Source organism: Desmodus rotundus, chromosome 10 (genome assembly GCF_022682495.2).
Source record: "Desmodus rotundus isolate HL8 chromosome 10, HLdesRot8A.1, whole genome shotgun sequence".
NCBI classification, from domain to species: Eukaryota; Metazoa; Chordata; class Mammalia; order Chiroptera; family Phyllostomidae; genus Desmodus; species Desmodus rotundus.
Window position 1 is genome coordinate 49,579,589 of NC_071396.1, and position 18,925 is coordinate 49,598,513.

General features: G+C 36.1%; 1 protein-coding gene across 3 annotated transcripts; it reads right to left on the reverse strand.

Annotated features, from left to right (window-relative positions):
* Window positions 1-3,044: 3,044 nt before the first annotated feature.
* Window positions 3,045-18,911, reverse strand: NME5 (NME/NM23 family member 5). 3 transcript variants are annotated; one of them, XM_045183963.2, is made up of 7 exons: window positions 18,851-18,911; window positions 18,100-18,272; window positions 13,427-13,632; window positions 12,670-12,770; window positions 9,895-10,013; window positions 3,586-3,655; window positions 3,069-3,207 (listed from the first exon to the last, which is right to left on the reverse strand). In XM_045183963.2, the coding sequence occupies exons 2-7, from the start codon at window positions 18,226-18,228 to the stop codon at window positions 3,176-3,178; spliced, it is 657 nt and encodes a 218-aa protein (XP_045039898.2). In that variant the 5' UTR covers window positions 18,229-18,272; window positions 18,851-18,911; the 3' UTR covers window positions 3,069-3,175. The 3 variants fall into 3 exon arrangements, with proteins under 3 accessions (XP_045039899.1, XP_045039898.2, XP_053768157.1); XM_053912182.1 differs by lacking the exon at window positions 18,851-18,911 and adding an exon at window positions 18,740-18,844; XM_045183964.3 differs by lacking the exons at window positions 3,586-3,655; window positions 18,851-18,911 and adding an exon at window positions 18,740-18,844 and having other exon boundaries at window positions 3,045-3,207.
* Window positions 18,912-18,925: the final 14 nt, after the last annotated feature.

Below are 18,925 nucleotides of genomic sequence, written 5' to 3' on the forward strand. Positions count from 1 at the left end.
TTTTCTGGAGTTTTGTTCTGTTCTTTCATTTTGGACACATTTCCTTGTCTCCTCACTTGGCAGCTTTCCCGTGTTGGTTTCTGTGTACTAGGTAGAGCTGCTACATCTCCTGGGCTTGGTAAGGCCTAATGTAGCAGGTGTTCTGTAGGGTCCAGTGGTACAGCCTCCCGGATTATCTGAGCTGGGCACTTGAAGTGTGCCCCTTGTGTCAGCTGTGTACACCCTCCTCTTATAGTTGAGCCTTGAGTGCTCTTGGCACATCAGCGGGAGGGATTTATGCCCAGGCAGATCAGCTATAGGAACTGGATGTGACCACTACCACTGACCACGATGGAGGGTTAGCTGTACAGCCCCGCCCCCCTCTTACAATGCAGGACTTATTTCTACAGGACTCTGGTGCCCAGTCCACCCCTGAGAGTGTCACTTGTGGAGATGATTGGATGGTGGTGCTTGGATGTGGTCTAAAGCTGTCCACTGGGTGTGCTGGCTCTGGGGCCTCCTGAGAGGTGCAAGCCAAGGTCAGCTGAGAGGGAGTGTGTACTTTAGGTCCTTTGTCTTGAGAGTTTTTAGGGAAGGTCTTAGGGGAAGATCTCAATAGAATATTCATCAGCTTTATGCTGGTGCACCAAAATGAGATTTCTCTCTTTGACTTCATCCACCCTGGTGTGTGGTTGGCACAAATGGCACTAATTGGATTTCTGTTATCTCCCTGAGTAAGGTGATTTAAGCTATTTACCCTCTGGTTGGGGAGAATTATAAACCATTTACTCTTAAAAGTCCATAGTTAGGGGAGGTAGGGTTTTGTGATTTGCTAGATGGCTGTAAATTGCTTGGCTGTTTAACTGTCTGTCTGTTTCCCTATTCCACTTGTTCTGGCTTATTATCCTCTCTCAATACCAGACTTAATGTGGCTTCTTCTAGAATTCCCTAGTTGTAGGACTTCCATTCAGCCAGATTTCAGGCGGTTCTGAATGATGGTTGTTCTGTAGTTGAGTTGTAATTTTGATGTGGTTTTAGGAGGAGGCAAGTATCATGTTTACCTATGCTGCCATCTTGACCAGAAGTCTCTGTGATCTCTTTTTATCTTACGACAGTTCCTCCTCATTTCTATTTGTTTTATAATGACATGACTTTTTGAAGAGACAAGGCCAGTTACAATCTGGATTTTTTAAAAGGTAAATTATAATTTCTTTAATAAAAATCTCGTTACTTTTTAAAAAACTAGTACCTCAGTACAAAAACATAATTGGGAAACACTAATCTAAGGGCTATTTGATACAGTGATCAATCATTCTATATTGCCCAGGACTGAGGTAGCTCCCAGAAAACACAGGACTTTCAGTGATGCAACCGGGAAAGTCCCAGGCAAACTAGAATCACTGACTGGTCAGCCTTGGAGGGCTCTTATTAATGTTGAGGAAATAGTTACAAATGATTGGTTAAAACCATAGCCTGGTTCTGCCCATTTTCATTATATCAAATGATTATTTATATACTTACACTTTTTAAACTAAATAGTCTGAACTATGCATTAATTGTGCATGTAGATATAAGATACCTTCTTGGGAAAGTATCATAACTAAAATTCCATTTCTTACTCCTCAAACTTAAAGGAAGTAATAATATAGGGACATTGTGCACAACCCTTCTACTACTTAATGTTAAATAATTGTTAAAATCATACCCTAAACTGACAACCACTGCAGTACATGACTGCATAGAGACAACACCAGGGGAGGTGAGAGTCCAACAGGCACTGGGTGACTTGGTGCCTCACTGAGGGAAGAAAAACTAAACATGGGCAAAAAACATCCTACGAAGCTGAGAAGCAGAATGTCATCATATGCATCCTTTTTGCAAACGTGCTGGGAGGAGCACAAGAAAAAGTACCCGGATACTTCAGTCACTTTGTCAGAGTTTTCCAGAAAGTGCTGAGAAGTGAAAGACTGTGTCTGCTAGAGAAAGGAAGATGTATCAAAGAACATCCCAGTTTATCCATTGCGGATGCTGCGAAGAAGCTGGGAGAGATGTGGAATAACACTGCTGCAGATGACAACCGTGTTCATCAGACTGCTAAGCTAAAGGAAAAATTTGAAAGATACATTCTTGCATAAGGCTATGCAGCAAAAAAGGGAATCATCAAGGTGGAAAAAAAGCAAGAAAATGGAAAAGAAGGAAGATGAAGAGAAGATGGGAGAAGATGATGATAAGTGGGTTCTAGTTTTTTTGGTCTATAAAGCATTTAACCTCTCTGTATACAACTCACTCCTTCTAAAGAAAAAAAAGATGAAATGTAAGGCTAAGCAAGACTTGTTTTTAAACTGTATAGTATTTTTTTTTTTTGTATAATTAACATACTACCAAATGTGTTAAATGCTAGCTAGCTCTGTCCTGGTGGTATTTTCAATAGCCACTCACCTTGCCTGGTACACTACAGGGGTTGTAAATTGGCATAGAAGTGAGTAAATTGGCATAGAAGTGGCAAAGTGAGTTCCTATTGGTACATAGCACAAATTAGTTACCTATATATAAGGATGATAATTTTTCACATTCCTTTTGTCTCTGATGCATCATCTATGAATTAATTGCTGTTCTGTTCATTGAATACCACTTTGTAATCCCTGCAAAAAAGTTGCAGTTGGTTTGTTGACATTCTAAATGCCTCTGAATAAATACAATTTTCTTATTAGAAAAAAAAAATCAGCCCTGGTGTGGTGACTCAGCTGGTTGAAGCATTGTTCTGTACACCAAAAGGTTATGGGTTTGATTCCAGGTCAGGGTGCATGTGAGGCAACCAATCAATGTTTCTCTTTCCCTCCCTTCCTCTCTCTCTAAAATCAATGAACATATCCTCCGGTGAGGATTAAAAAATAATAACCTAAACCTATATTTTACCTTAGATAGTGTTATCTGCTGCAAAATACACAATTATTCTTTTAAAAATTATGTCTAAGATATAATTTATTTCATATGTAGTTACTTAAGTCCTTAGAAATTGTGGTGATTTTTATTTTACTTTATTGTTTTAAAATTTTATTTATTTATTTGTTTATTTATTTTTTAGGTAGAAGCATGCCTTTTGCAATGAGATTGTGCATGATTTGTTCTTTGGAGGACTTTATTTTAATGAGGTTCTTCTGCAAATGGATAGTGACAAAGTTTAGGTTTGTTGGGATTATTTTCCAGCAGCCAGTCGGCTAGCCAAATCTATGGAAAAAAGAAAAAAAAAGCTCTTAACTAGTAAACATTTAAATATTTTCTTCAATATATAGTATTTCAATTTAAAACTTAAAGTTTTCAAAATCATTTTAAGAATAATGAAAAAATGACCATTAAAAACTGAAATACTAAGTTTTACCGTATGCAAGATTGTCAAGTATAGGCCCAAATTGGAAAGGAATAAGTAAAACCATCTCCATTCACAGATGACATGATCCTACATATAGAAAATCCTAAAGAATCCACAAGAAAGCTACCAGAGCTAATAAATGAATTTTGCAAAGTTATAGGTTACAAGATCAACACAAAAAAATCAGTTCCTTCTATTCATTGGCAATGAATCCAAACTGGAAATTAAGAACACACTTTCACCCTGGCCAGGTAGTTCAGTTGGTTGGAGCGTCGTCCCAATATGCCAAGGTTGCAGGTTCGATCCCTGGTCAGGACACATACAGGAGTCAACCAATGAATGCATAAATGAGTGGGACAACAAATCAATGTTTCTCTCTTTCTATAAATCAATAAATTTTTTAAATTAACAAAATTTTAAAACATAAATCACTTTTAATAGCAATGAAAAAACAATTATCTAGGAATAGGTTTAACCAACTTGTATAACTGAAAACTATCAAACATGGTTGAAAGAAATTTAAAGACCTAAATAAATAAAAACATCCTGAGTTATGGATAGAAAGACTTAATACTGTTAAGATGTTAAGATATCAATACCACCCAAAGTGATATTCAGATTGAACACAATCATATCATTTTTGAAGAAATGAAAAAGTCAATCCTCAAATTAATATAGAATTTCCAGGGGCTCTCAATAGCCAGAACAATTATGAAAAAGAATAAAGTTGGAGGATCTTCTGACTTTGTTCTTCCCAATTTCAAAATTTTCTACAAAGCTATAGCAATCCAAACAGTATGGTTCTGGCATATAGACAGATGTACAGATCAGTGGAATAGAACTGCGAGTCCAAAAATAAATCCTGACAGGTATACAAAAATTAATTCAAAATGGATCAACAGCAGAAATATAAAAGCTAAGACCATTAAAATCTTAAAAGAAAACATAGGAATAAATCTTCATAACCTTGGATTTGGTGATGGATTCTTAGATATGACACCAATGAATGAGAAACAAAACAAAAAATAAAGTGGTTTTCATCAGAATTTTAAAAGTTTTATGCATAAAAAACATTATCAAGAAAGCAAAAAGACAACCAACCTGCAAGGGGGGAGAAAATATTTGCAAATCATGTATCTGATAAGGGTTTAATATCTACAACATATAAAGAACTCCTACAACTAAAAAAAATTTAATGGGCAAAATCTTTTTTTTAAGTATATTTTCTTGATTATGCTATTACAGTTGTCCCATTTTTTCTCCTCTTTATTCCCCTCCATCCTGCATATCCCATCCTACCAGCATTCCACCCCCATAGTTCATATCCATGGGTTGTACATGTAAGTTCTTTGACTTCTCCATTTCCTATACTACTCTTAACCTCCCCATCTATTTTGCACCTACCATTTATTTATGCTTCTTATTCCCTGTACCTTTTCCTCCATTCTTCCCCCTCCCCCCCCAATGAAAAGCCTCCATGTAATCTCCATTTCTATGATTCTATTTCTGTTCTAGTTGTTTGCTTAGTTTGTGTTTCTGTTTGCTTTTGTTTTTAAGTTCAGTTGTTGATAGTTGGTTGTTGTTATTTTACTGTTCATAATTTTGATCTTATTTTTCTTAGATAAGTCCCTTCAACATTTGATATAATAAGGGCTTGGTGATGATGAACTCCTTTAACTTGAACTTATCTAGGAAGCACTTTATCTGCCCTTCCATTCTAAATGATAGCTTTGCTGGATACAGTAGTCTTGGATGTAGATCCTTGCCTTTCATGACTTCGAATACTACTTTCCAGCCCCTTCTTGCCTGTAAGGTTTCTTTTGATAAGCCCACCGATAATATTATGGGAACTCCTTTATAGGTAATGGTCTCCTTTTTTCTTGCTACTTTTAAGATTCTCTCCTCTTTAATGTTAGGTAATATAATTATGATGTGCCATGGTGTGTGCTTCCTTGGGTCCAACTTCTTTGGGACTCTGAGCTTCCTGGACTTCCTGGCAGTCTATCTCCTTTGCCACATTGGGGAAGTTCTCCTTCATTATTTTTGCAAAGAAGTTTTCAATTTCTTGGTCTTTCTCTTCTCTTTCTGGCACCCCTATCATTCGGATGTTTGAACATTTAAAGTTGTCCCGGAGGTTCCTAAGCCTTTCCTCATTTTTTAAAATTCTTGTTTCTTCATCCTGTTCTGGTTGAATGTTTATTTTTCCCTTCTGCTCCAAATCATTGATTTGTGTTCCAGTTTCCTTCCCTTCACTGTTGGTTCCTGGTATATTTTTCTTTATTATCACTTTGCATAGCCTTCATACTTTCCTCTATTTTGTGGCCATACTCAACCATTTCTATGAGCATCCTGATTACCAGTGTTTTGAACTGTGCATCTGATAGGTTGGCTATCTCCTCGTTGCTTAGTATTTTTCTGGAGTTTTGATCTGTCCTTTCATTGGGCCATATTTTTTTGTCTCAGTGTACCTGTTACACTGTAAGGGGCAGAGCCTTAGGTATTCACCAGGGCTGAGCAACCCACTTCTGCGTTGTGGCACTATATGTGGGGGAGGGATCTTAGAGGGAACAATGCTGCTTGTTTGGCTCTCCACCGGCTTTCAGTCACTTGCCCCACTACCCACAAGCAAATTAGGCTCTTCTGGTACTGATTCTCAGGTGGGTGGGTTTTTGTACATTCTAGGACCCTGTAGGTCTCTCCAATGAACTCTCCTGTGAGTTCTTTGGAGTTTCTCCCATCACTGCAATCCCCACAGGTTTTTAAGCCAGAGGTTTTGAGGCTTTAGTTTCCCATGCTGGAACCCTGGGTTGCGTGGTAATGGGCAAAATCTTTAACTTGAACAGACATTTCTCCAAAGAAAATATACATATGGCCAATAAGCACATGAAAAGATGCTCTACATCATTAGTCATTAGAGAAATGCAAATCAAAACCATACAGATGCTGTGGTCAGATGACTCGGTTGGAGCGTGGGACCACCCAATTATGGGAGGCAACTGATGATTGTCTCTCCCCATCTCTCTCTCTCTTCCCCACTCCCTCCTCTGCTCCCCCTGAGTGGTGTGGCTCAGTGGATTGAGTGCCGGCTTGTGAACTGAGAGGTCGCCGGTTCAATTTCTAGTCATGGCATATGTCTGTGTTGCAGGCTGTTTCCCCAGCTGGAGCCATGTAAGAGGCAACTGATAGATGTATTTGTCACACACTGGATGTTTCTCTCCCTCTCTTTCTCCCTTCTTTCCCCTCTCTCTAAAAATAAAGAAATAAAATATATTTTTTTTATTTTATTTATTTATTTTTTAGAGAAGGGAACGGAAGGAGAAAGAGAGGGAGAGAAACATCAATGTGTGGTTGCCTCCTGTGCACACCCAACTGGGGAGCTAGCCTGCAACCCAGGCATGTGCCCTGACTGGGAATTGAACTGTCGACCCTTTGGTTCGCAGACAGGCACTCAATCCAGTGAGCCACACCAGCCAGGGAAAGAAATAAAATCTTTAAAAAAATAAAATAAAATCAATAAACATATCCTCAGGTGAGGATTAAAAAAAAAAACAGGATATGGAGAAATTGAAACTCTCATATATTTCTAGTAGGAATAAAAAGCAGTCACTGTTCAGAACAGTTTGGTGGTTCCTCAGAAAGCTAAATACAGAACACGACCCAGCAATTCCACTGTTAGGTATAGCCCACAGAATTGAAAACAAGTATTTAAACAGATACTTGTACACCAATGTTCACACAACATGAAGCACGATACTCAAAAGGTAGAAGCAACACAAGTACCTATCAACAGATTAATGAATAAACAAAATATGATATATACATACCTGGAATATTATTCAGCCATAAAAGAAATGAAATTCTAATACCTGCTACATGAGCGGACTTTGAAAACATTATGCTAAGTGAAATAAGCCAGATATAAAAAAACAAATATTCTATAATTTCACTTACATGAAATATAGAGAGATTATATTACTAGGGCCTAGAGGAAGGAGGTAAAGGGCAGTTATTGCTTAATGGTTACAGAGATTCTACTTGGGGTGATGAAAAAATTTTGAAAATAGGTAGTGATGATGGTTGCACAACATTGTGGTTATAATTAATGCCCCTGAATTATAATATACACTTAAAAATGGTTAAAATGGCAAATTTTATGTCATATATATTTCCTACAAAAAAACTAGAAAAAAAGATTAAGTATATACAGAAGTTTTAAAATAATATTATTTTGCATAGTCAACATACAATTATTTATTGTGGTACTGTTGTTAAACACACAGATCCACGTAACAGAATATATGCTCAGGTATAGAATTTCACATCAGTAAATAAGGCTTCATAAATCAATGTACAAGGAGAACTGGCCAGAAAAAAAATCAATTTAGATCTTCATTTTGCATCATATACAAAAATAAATTCCAGATGCATGGGGAAGTTAAATATTTTAAAAATCTAGGAAAAAAGTTATATTTAGCAAAACTTTCAATGGGATAGGACTTTCTAAACTGAGATGGTAAATGAAAACCCACAATAAGGAAAAAAAATCAAGGTTTGACTTATAGAATATTATTTAAAAGGCAAAATTAAAAGTTAAACAGAAAAAAAAATTGCAGCAAAGATGATCACAGGTTGATATAATATATAAAGCATTGTTACAAAACTCCCAAGATAAGTGAACAAAAGATAAACAGATAATTCACAAATGCAAAAATACAACCAAACATAAGGAAAAGTAGTTTAAACTTACCAGTAATATACACATGGAAGTTAACACAATTAAAATAGCATCTTTCCTTGCCTATTTTTCCTGCTACCAAATCAGTCCCACTCCCACTCCAGTGTTTTGTTTTTTTCTTCCAACCAGATTTATTAATATAATAAAATTCTATATACAAAGTCAGCTGGACCTACAGCTGCAAATAAGAACTTTTCTTACTAATATTTTGGTCAGTTAGTCCCTAGGGTGTCAAAAGGAGCTTACCCTAAAATTAATACAAAAGTTCCCAAAGCACATTCAACAAATACCTAACTATAGAAACTTTAATTGTGTGTGAGATAATCAACATGGATAGGCCTGAGTCCCTATGACAGGCTGCTAGAGAACTAGGATGAGATGTCAAGAGGCCATTCTATGCACTGACACTATGATGCTATCGTGTTTCCAGATTATAATATTCCTATTAGCTGACGCTAGATACACCACAAGAATATCAGTAGGGCCTATTTCGTTTGTGGGGCTATCTAATAACTTACTATATATTAAGTAAATAAGGTAAAAAGTATCGAATACAGTAGTATGTTTAGGAGCTAGCATTTGAATGTATACGTATTGGGTTTTTTAAAAGATTTTATTTATTTATTTTTACAGAGAGGAGAAGGGAGGGAGAAAGAGGGGGAGAGAAACACCAATGTGCAGTTGTCTCTAGCATACCCCCTACTGGAGACATGACCTGCAACCCAGGCATGTGCCCTGACTGGGAATCAAACTGCCAACACTTTGGCTTGCAGGCCTGCGCTCAATCCACTGAGCTACTCCAGCCAGGGCCTTGAATGTATATGTATTTTTAAGTACATACAGATAATGTGCTTATACAGGGATGGGCACAAGTAGGCTTACCATTGTGAGTAAGTGAAACTTGGTGTTTATTCTTATATTCGATATGATACATTTCTACATATGAACAACTGCAAACCTACTTTTGCCCACCCTGTATATACATAGGTTTTCTCATACAGGTTATACTAGAGGATGGTCACAGTGATTTACTCCAAGGAGTACAGTGGGTGAATGGCAGGGAGAGTTACTTTTCATTATACAGGGTTTGGCACAAATAACACCCCCTTTTATTACAAATAATAAACATGTAATTCTGTAACATAACAATATCACACTCAAGTACAACATATGACATTTTAGGTAAAATGTTCGAATTAAACCTGTAAATTATTACACCCACATTATTACCCTACAAACCACACTTAAGCAGCTATTACTTCTGCTGGACCCTGTATATCCCTTTGTGACTTTTGAATTATACTCTATTTTGGTAGGGCTGTTACTAAAAGAATCTTCCCTGATTATCTCTGAGTCTTCAAATGGGTAAGAGAACCTGCAAAGAAGGGTCCAGGATGACATCTGGCCCTGGACAACCATCTTAGTTCCTCCTACCCAATCATTCTCTCCATGACTAAGCAATGTTGAGGCATCTAGAGCTGCAAATAAAGTTTTCAATTTAAAAAATTTAGGTATCATAAGAAACAAAAATTTGAACAAAATTTAAGTGTATATATATACTTTTATCATTTGATTATACATAAAACAATGCTAGCAATTCAGAGTATACAAGTATTTAGGAATGATGTGCTTATAGAGTCAAAACAGCAAGAAAATAAGTAATCAAAAGTTATACACACAGAAGTATCTACACTGTATATACAAGTTTTTAAACATGACTCTTGATACTTACACTGTTTCAAAGAAGGCAATGTTTTAGATACGAAAACTATAGTCAATATTCTTTAGTGTGAATAAAAAGATTTCTTACACAAGGATCTGCTGGTTTTTGCTTACAAAGCTCTGTGAGTCCTTTAAGCAGAGTTGGTGTTACATATAAATTTAAATAGTCCTTAGCAGCTTGTCCAACTGGAATGGGCTCAACAATCACTGAAAAGACAAATGTATTTCCATTAAAGCTAACATAAATGATGAGATATTATACAGTCATTAAAAAAGACACCTTCAAAGAAATTTTTAATGACATGAGAAATAATTACAAAGTTTTTTTAATGGACCAGAACTAGGTACATAACATAATAGGTGGTTAAAAAACACACAAACATACACATAAAAATATAAATAAATAAAACTACAACCTGGCTAGTGTGGCTCAGTAGATTGAGTGCTAGACTGTGAACTGAAAAGTTACCAGTTTGATTCCCTGCCAGGGCACATGCCTGGGTTGCAGGCCAGGTCCCCAGTTGGGGGCACGTGAGAGGCAACCGATTGATGTTTCCCTCACACATTAATGTTTCTCTCCTCTTTCTCCCTCCCTACCCCTCTCGTTGAAAATAAATAAATAAAATCTTTAAAAAAAATAAAACTACACAAGACTGGCAAGAAACATCAAAAGCTAACAATAATCATTTATAAGATTCTTTTCTAAAATTTTAAAAAACTTATTATTTTTTATCCTCACCTGAGGACATGCTTAGTGATTTTAGAGGAGAAAGGAGAGAGAGAGGGAGAGAAACATCATTGTGAGAAAAATCAGTTGGTTGCTTTCTTGTATGCACCCCAACCAGGGACCAAACCAGCAACAAACCAGCATGTGCCCTGTCAGGGAACTGAACCTGTGACCTTTCGCTCTGCAGGACAATGCTGAACCAACTGAGCCACACTGGTCAGGGATCAAGAAATTTGCTGTTTTTAAAAAATATATTTTATTTTTTTATTTTTAGAGAAAGGGAGGAGAAAGAGAGGGAGAGAAACATCAATGTATGGTTGCCTCTCACGCGTCCCCAAATGGGGACCTGGCCCACCACCCAGGCATGTGTCCTGACCGGGAATTGAACCAGCGACTCTTCGGTTCACAGGCCAGCACTCAATCCACTGAGCCACATGAGCCAGGGCAAATTTGTTGAATGAATGGAATATAGCAAGGCTTTTCCAGCTATCCTATTAGAAGGGAAATGGAAGAGTACTACCTTTTTAAGGGTTAGAAAAATGTTTTTGAGTATCTTTATAATTTGCTTTAGTCACTCATCATATAGTTTGCACATAGTTTTTGCATGACTGCTAAACATGGAGCTCATATCACAAACTCTGAGAACTTACTCCGAGAACTTCATATTCCCACAGCAAAAGATCCGCTGCTTCCCAAATGTCTAACTATATCTCTTAAATTCATGTCTAGAGGATTAATTAATGAGTAATATAAAAGGCAATCTAAAATAAGGGTTTAGGGATGTAACCCTATGAGTAAGAAGAGCTTCCAAATATTATCTTCTACTTAAGATAAAGTGAGTTTTTATCCTATTTTAGTGAAAAACTAAAGAGGAAAAGTCTAATTCACTAGGACTAATCCTAAGGAACTACCACATTAAAACATAAAATCTCATGTTTGAGATGTGCTTCAACATAATCTGAAGCAGAAGTATGAGCAGGGGTTATAGATGAAATAAGACTGACCACAATTGTTGAAAGTGGGTGATGGGCTTATGAGGGGGTTATTCCATTATTCTGTCTACTTTTTTGTATGTTTGAAATTTTCCACAACAAACAGTTCTGAAGAAAAAGATAACTTAATGGAATGAATATGTGACAGAAATCAGATCAGCAAGAATAAAATATGTAAGTAGGCAAATACTTTTGTATACAAATATCTATAAAACAGTTTTTGTTTAAAAATCACAGCTTTTGCGCTAGCTGGTGTAAATTGAGCACTGGCCTGTGAACTTAAAGGTTTGATTCCCGGTCAGGGCACATGCCTGGGTTTTGGGCCAGGTCCCCAGTTGGGGGCTTGGGGGCTTACGAGAGGCAACAGTGTATCTCTCACATCAATGTTTCTCTCTCTTCCTTCTCCTCTCTCTAAAAATAGATAAAATCTTTAAAAATTAAAAAAATCATGACTTTTAAATAAACAAGATAGTTCTTAGTTTTCTTGTTATAAATCTTCAGTATAAAATAAAATACTGAGGAACAAGTCTAAATAAGTTAGAAAAAAATAACATGCCAACAATAAATTCAAAACACCCTGATGCTTCGCATTTTTTTCTTCATAATGAAAATCACCAAATTTTCTTTCTGCTCTAACATTATTAAAAACAAACTAAAAGCCTCAGTGCTGTCTTTATTGTGCCAACTTCTAAAAGATTTATAACCTCCATAAAAAGGATCAAAATAAATGTAAAAAGCCTGAGAATTATTAATTTCACAATTGCCTGTTTGTTAAGCAAATGGTAAACTGTTAGAGAAAATGGCAAATCAATCATAATTTCCAAGGGAGATTCTTTTTTTCATGTGTAACAACTTCACTGATGCACTGGGTATAACTAAAAGGAATTAAAACACAGAAGGAGAGGCCCTAGATGGTATGGCTCAGTGGATAGAGCACCAGCCTGCTAACCAAGGGATCACAGGTTCTATTCCCAGTCAGGGCACATGCCTGGGTTGTGGGCCGGGCCCCCAATAAGGGGCACCTGAGATACAACCACACATTGATGTTTCTCTTCCTCTCTTTCCCCCTCCTCTGAAAATAAATAAATAAAATCTTTAAAAAAAATAAGGAGATCAATTGACTAATTACTCATCTGTAACTCACCTTCAGGAAACATGAATCGAATTTCTCTCTCTGCTGTAGCAAAATCAATACTCCCATGAAGGGCATTCCTTAGGTCATCTGTGCCATAAATTGCCCTTAGACTAAAAGCAAATTAGAGATGAAGACCATCCAATCTGATATCTTTTTTCTTACTTTTTACATATGCATTCTACTTAGGTATTTTACAAAAGCTTTTGCCATTTCTCACATATGGAGGTTTTAAGCTGGAATTTAAACTTAAATCTACCTAGGCGAGGGTCTAATACATTTAAATCTGCAGGAGGCATACACCGGGAAAATAGGAGTTCTCTGGATGAAAAAGAGGTGCTGTTTTGTAGGAAGTGAAAAAGCAATATATATTTAAAAGTGCAAGAATTCAATGTCATCTGGTTTCCAGACATTAGTGATAATGCTAAAAATCTGGATTTCTGGTCCCGTATTATCAATATTCTTTTAAAATACCACCCCAATTTTCCTGTGAGAAATCCTACTTCAGTGGCAGTTTAATCCCAGGATGAGAGATTAAGGTTAATCAACCATAAAGCAGACATTCCCTGAGGCCTTTTGTGGTATTTGGTATTAAGATAGAAATTTAAATAGTTAAAACATAAATTGGACTTCTCTGCCACCAAAAACAAACAAACAAAAAAAGTTAAATTTAGGAAAATTTTCAAATGAAAGGAAATTCCTATTACAATGCAATCAGATTTCTTTTAATTTTCATATTTGTATTACATTATTCCCCTAGAAAAATTACCTGTCTGGGTGTGTCTCCTTAGCTACCAAGCTATTACTTGGTCCCAAAAGTTCTTTCCAGTAAGAGATGGCTTTATGTCTAGCTAATATCATGGCAACAAGTGGTCCAGAACTCATGTAAGCTGTTAAATTGGGGAAAAACATTTTCCCATACTGTTCCACATAAAAGTTACTACATTGCTCAGGGCTGAAATGTAGTTTTCTTCTCTGTAAGAGAAACAAAGGCAACAAAAGCATTTAAAATAACAGTTCAATAATACCTTATATTAAGTCATTAATAATTTGAAATTAATACCAATCTGGTTGTACATGAGATTTATTCTTGTCTTATGAAGAAAGGGTGAGGTAAGAAAACTAAATGTAGGCTGTAAATAAAATTGTATGAATTATTTAATCTACTTAGGAAAAACTCTTCCTGTTTAGCAGCATCCAACAAAGGGTTTGTTAATGACAAACTCATCATGTATCTCCTTCTTAAAGTAAAAACACTCCAATCATCAGTATTTTTTGATGTATATTTTATATACAGTAAAGTAACAAAATTGGATATTAGAATATTGCAATTCATTTTTCTCACCTATTATGGTATCTTTCTATTTATTATGAAAATTTTGACATTATTTTAGGGAGCTGGTCCGCTGTGGTACTTAGAAATAACATGCAGTATAATGATGCAGTAAACAGATTTTTCACTTGAACATGAAAGCTGCGCATTCTCTATTTTGTTCCTGCCATTAATATATCGATTCGCTGTGATCTTAAGAAAAATTAGTTAGCATTGCTTATTAGTTTGAACAAATATAAAATGTTTAGGATAATAAATGTTATTTTCTTTACAAATGAAAGACTATACAAATGAATCATTAATTTTAAAAAACCATAGAAGCTGAGTCAGTCACTCTTCCAATTGGAAAGCATCATGCTTTCCCTAAAAGCAGGTATTTGAGTGTTTATAAAAAATTATACATTACCACACTGTTTTTCAATTCCACTAAAGGTGGGTCATGAGGAAAAAGGCTCAAAATATCACAAGGGATTCAAAGAAAGACTTCCAGCTGGAGTAAGGATGATGATACATAGAGATAAGTCTCAAGGTAAAGGCTAAAAATCTCTACAATTAAGATAAAAATCACCCTGGCCAGGTAGCCGGGTAGCTCGATGGTTAGGGCGTTGTCCAGATACATTAAGGTCGAGGGTTCAATTTCTCATCAGGGCACATACAAGAAGCTACCAGTGAATGCATAAACAAGTGGAACAAATACATGTTTTTCTCTCTCAAAAAAAAAAAAAATGGCAAAAATCCATCTTTACAAAATGGGTTATATTTTGCTGAGAGTACAGTGTGAATTCTGCCAAGTGACCTACCTCTTAAAACTCCTTCCAAAACTATCATGTGTCTTCAGGTTTCAGAAACTTGGTAAAACTGCTTGGTTTGCAGCAAGAAATCTAAACTGCCTAGAGCAAGAAGCTTGAGAATATGCTTACTTACATGGGTCAGCACTTCATGAACAGGCTTGACTAGATAAGCATAAAACATTCTCATCAATCAAGGACCAGTTACTATTAAAAAAAAGTTCCAACATCTGTTTTCATATAGAAATTCATATAGTCAAGAAATAGCAGAAATTTGAGAAGTTGCAGTAGCACTTGACTTAGTATAATCCGTGATTCTATTACTTAAAACTAAAATATAACAATCTTTGTGATTCTTATACATATTGGTGTGGGTTTTGTTGTTGTTGTTGCTGGCTTAAAAATTAAAAATCTCTTCTGTTACAATGTAAGTAAGCCCATGTGACATATGGCACTTTCAACAGAGGATGTTTCCTTCTCAGGTGTGCTAGCTAATGCGGCACAATTATAAAAATTAAAGGCTCTTCTTAAACTAAAGTTGACACTGAATCAATTATTCCATTTGGTTACTTAAAAATTAGATCTGGGAAAATTTTTTGGAATTTGGATGAGTATTTTCACAAAGAGAAGCAATGAGATTAAATGTCAGAAAGGAATCATTAGCTTGTAAAAAAGGAAAGACTGCCACCTACTGAAAGGACATATCATTTTTCATTTCAGATTTTCCCTAGGTAGGACAATAAAGCCTCCAGTTCAATGAACTCCCAACTGCAATAATGCCTACTTTGAAAGCCTACAGGTGGAGCAAAAGTAGGTTTACAGTTATAAAACCTAAATAGGATATTTTTATCTCATTTATATACTTCATTTAATTGTTTTTCTATAATTAATGGGTGGGTGTGGGTGGAGGTAGAAGAGGGTGTAAGGGGGATAAATGGTAATTGAAAAATACAATAAAAAATAAACTATTAAAAAATGAAATTAATGGGTAATATATTTACATGGTTAAAAATTAAAATGATATTAGAAGGCATATACTAAAAAATCTCACTCCCAGACAGTCCTGTCCTAATGCACGCTGTACTTGCCCTCAACAGGTAATCAGTTAAAAAAATTTTTTTTAATTTATTGACTTGAGGCACATCGATTTGTTGTTCTATTATTAATGCATTCACTGGTTGCTTTTTGTGTGCGCCCTGACAAGAGATCAAACCTGCAACTTTGGTGTATCAGGATGACACTCTAACCACCTGAGCTCCCTGGCCAGAACAATAGGCAACCAGTTTTTTTAATGTTTATCTCCTAGAGCTTCATTTTGCAAATACTGGCAAACTTAAATGTATATTACTTCTTCTCTATCACAAAAGGTTGCTTACATATTGTTCTACATCTGATTTTTTCCCCAACAAGACATAGAGAGTTTCCTTATTCTTCCTTTTACAGTTAGTTGCATAGTATTCAATTTGGTGGATTTGCCAGGATTTATTTAATCAATCTTCTAAAGCTCAGTTGTTTTCAATCTTTTCCTGGTAAATAAACAATAATGCAAAAAATAACTGTATATACATCACTTCCTGTTAATGCATGTATTGCATGAATTAATATGAGGTAGGATTGCTGGGTAAAGGGTAAATAAATGCATCTGTAATATTGATAATTGCCAGATTCCCTACCACAGGGGTCATGCCATTTACTTTCACATTTTTGCCAGATGCTTTCTCAGTGCTATTTTAATTTGCTTTTTTTCCTACTTAGAAATTCAGAATTTTTTTTGTAAGTTCGAGAAGCATCTGTTTTCTTCTCCTGTGATCATCTACATGTTGTGCCCATTTCAACTGAATGTTTACCTTTTTCTAGAAGCTCTTTATATATTAGGGAGATTAGCCCTTTGTGATATGAGCTGAAAACCTTTTTTTCAAGTTTATCATTTATGTTTTGACTTTGCATATGGTGTTTATTTGGCCATGCATAAGTTTTTTATGTTTATAGCCCTGTTTTTTTTTTCATGGTTCGTAGACTTTAAGTCATAGTTAAAAAGAAAAAAAAGAAAAAAAGAAAGAAAGAAAAAAGGCTGTCCCAATCCAAGAATAAAGAAATTTGTTCATCTTTTCTTCCAGAATATATATGGTTCATTTTTTTAATATTTAACATTCAGATCCACTTGGCACTTATACTTGAATCCACCTTTTTAAAAAATGGCTACTTGGTTTTCCTAACATTTATTAAAAAGTCCATCTTTACCTGAGTCTTTTAATTACTATATATTTCCTTATACTTTCCTGTATTTTTTATTTCCTTACACTTTCTTTTACCATCCCTACCCTCAGCCTCCACCTATCCTAAATTCAACCAAAATCCCATTTCTTCCCTTAAGATTGAAATTTTCTTTTTATTTTTTATTGTTTTAAAAGATTTTATTTAGAGAGAGGGGAAGGGAGGGAGAAAGAGACTGAGAGAAACATTGATCTATCAACCATCACATGCCCCCAACTGGGAACCTGGTCAGCAGCCCAGGCACGTGCCCTGATCAGAAATTGAACCAGCCAGCTTTCGGTTTGCAGACCAGTGCTCAACCCACTGAGCCACACCAGCCAGGGTTGTCTTTTTATTTTTTAAAACACTGACTAAATAGGCAATACGACACTCCATAAGAGTAAAACTGGGATTTCAAATAAGAATGATACGAAAAAAGGAAGATTAAATGTATTCAATTCTATTTTATAATCTTTAACAACACTCTTTTTACATTTATTTTCAAACTTCTACTAACTGCAGAGCAAATGTAAGGCTTAAAACATTAAATATTTGTAATAATTGAAAAAAATACCAACAGTTTCAAAGTCCATCAATAAAAGACCAAGTAAGTAAGTTGTGGTTCATCCACACAGGGGATATTACACAAAAGTTATGAAGAATGAGCTCAGATTCAGATGTAATGATCTGGAATGCTACCTGAGGGACTTTGTAAAGGTGATCAAGGGAGAGGGACTCTCTTATTTTATTTGGGGGGTGGGGTGGGAATGTTTGTGAATGCATAGAAAAATCCTGGAAGAACAGAAAGTGCTAAGTGGTTGTCTCTCTCTGGAGACTAGGACTTGGGATGGGAAAGGAAGTAAAAGAATTTTACTTCTCATTTTATATACTTTTGAAGTATGAAAAAAACGTTTTAAAACTATCACATATAATTTTTATAGTTAGAAGAATAAACCTAAATTTAACGCTAAATAAATATTATGGACCTAAATAGGTTAATACATTTACATAAACAAAAAGAAAAGATCGGTAAGAGAAAAGAACACCATCATCATGCCCAGAAGTTACCTGAACAATGGTGAATCCAGATCTGATAATAATATCTTGTATCTCCTCCTCTTTGTCAACAATATCTGGTTTGATAATAGCCAGAGTTTTTTCTACATATATCTGAGGCGGGGGCATCGATATTTCCATTCTGGCTTTTCGAGGTACAATTGAAGATTCTTGACAGGTATCAACTGCAATGACATGCATGCCCCCACCCCAATTAAGTGTAATTTTGATTAAGAATATCATTTATTAGGTGCTTGACTTTATTAATTCATAAAGTTAGAAACTGCTATCTTTTCTGTAAGCAGTGTCTCGATACGGGCACACTTGGGAGTATTGCAGGTCCTGTCTAGAGTGTTGCAATAAATGGAGTGGTAATATATTTGCTGGTGGAGGGCCTCGCCTTCAGTTTGTAAAACATGCAACCCCTGTGAAGCACGGAAAGCTAAGTGCAATAAAACGAGGTATGCCTGTCATACGCTGTCTTCTTGGCTGTTGTGCCTTGGGATTTCCTAAACACTTTCAACAAGGTGGAGAGGCTAGGGGGCTGTCTGGAGGGCTCAGGACCGGCGCACTCTCGGAACCACCGCAAGAGACCAGGTGGGCAACTAACTCTCTGCGGTACTCTGTGGCAGATGGGGCGGCCCCGGCTCACCTGGACTACGTGTAGGGTCAGGTCTGTTTGGAAAGCAGGATCCCTAGGTCCCCTCAACCCCTCTCGGGTGCACCCGCAAATTCCGAGTCCGATGCTGGTCCAGCCACTCACCTTACACTTACTCCTTCGGTGCGACCTGTTTGTTGCTAGGAGACCCCAAGCCCAGTTTAGGGACGGTGGCTGCAG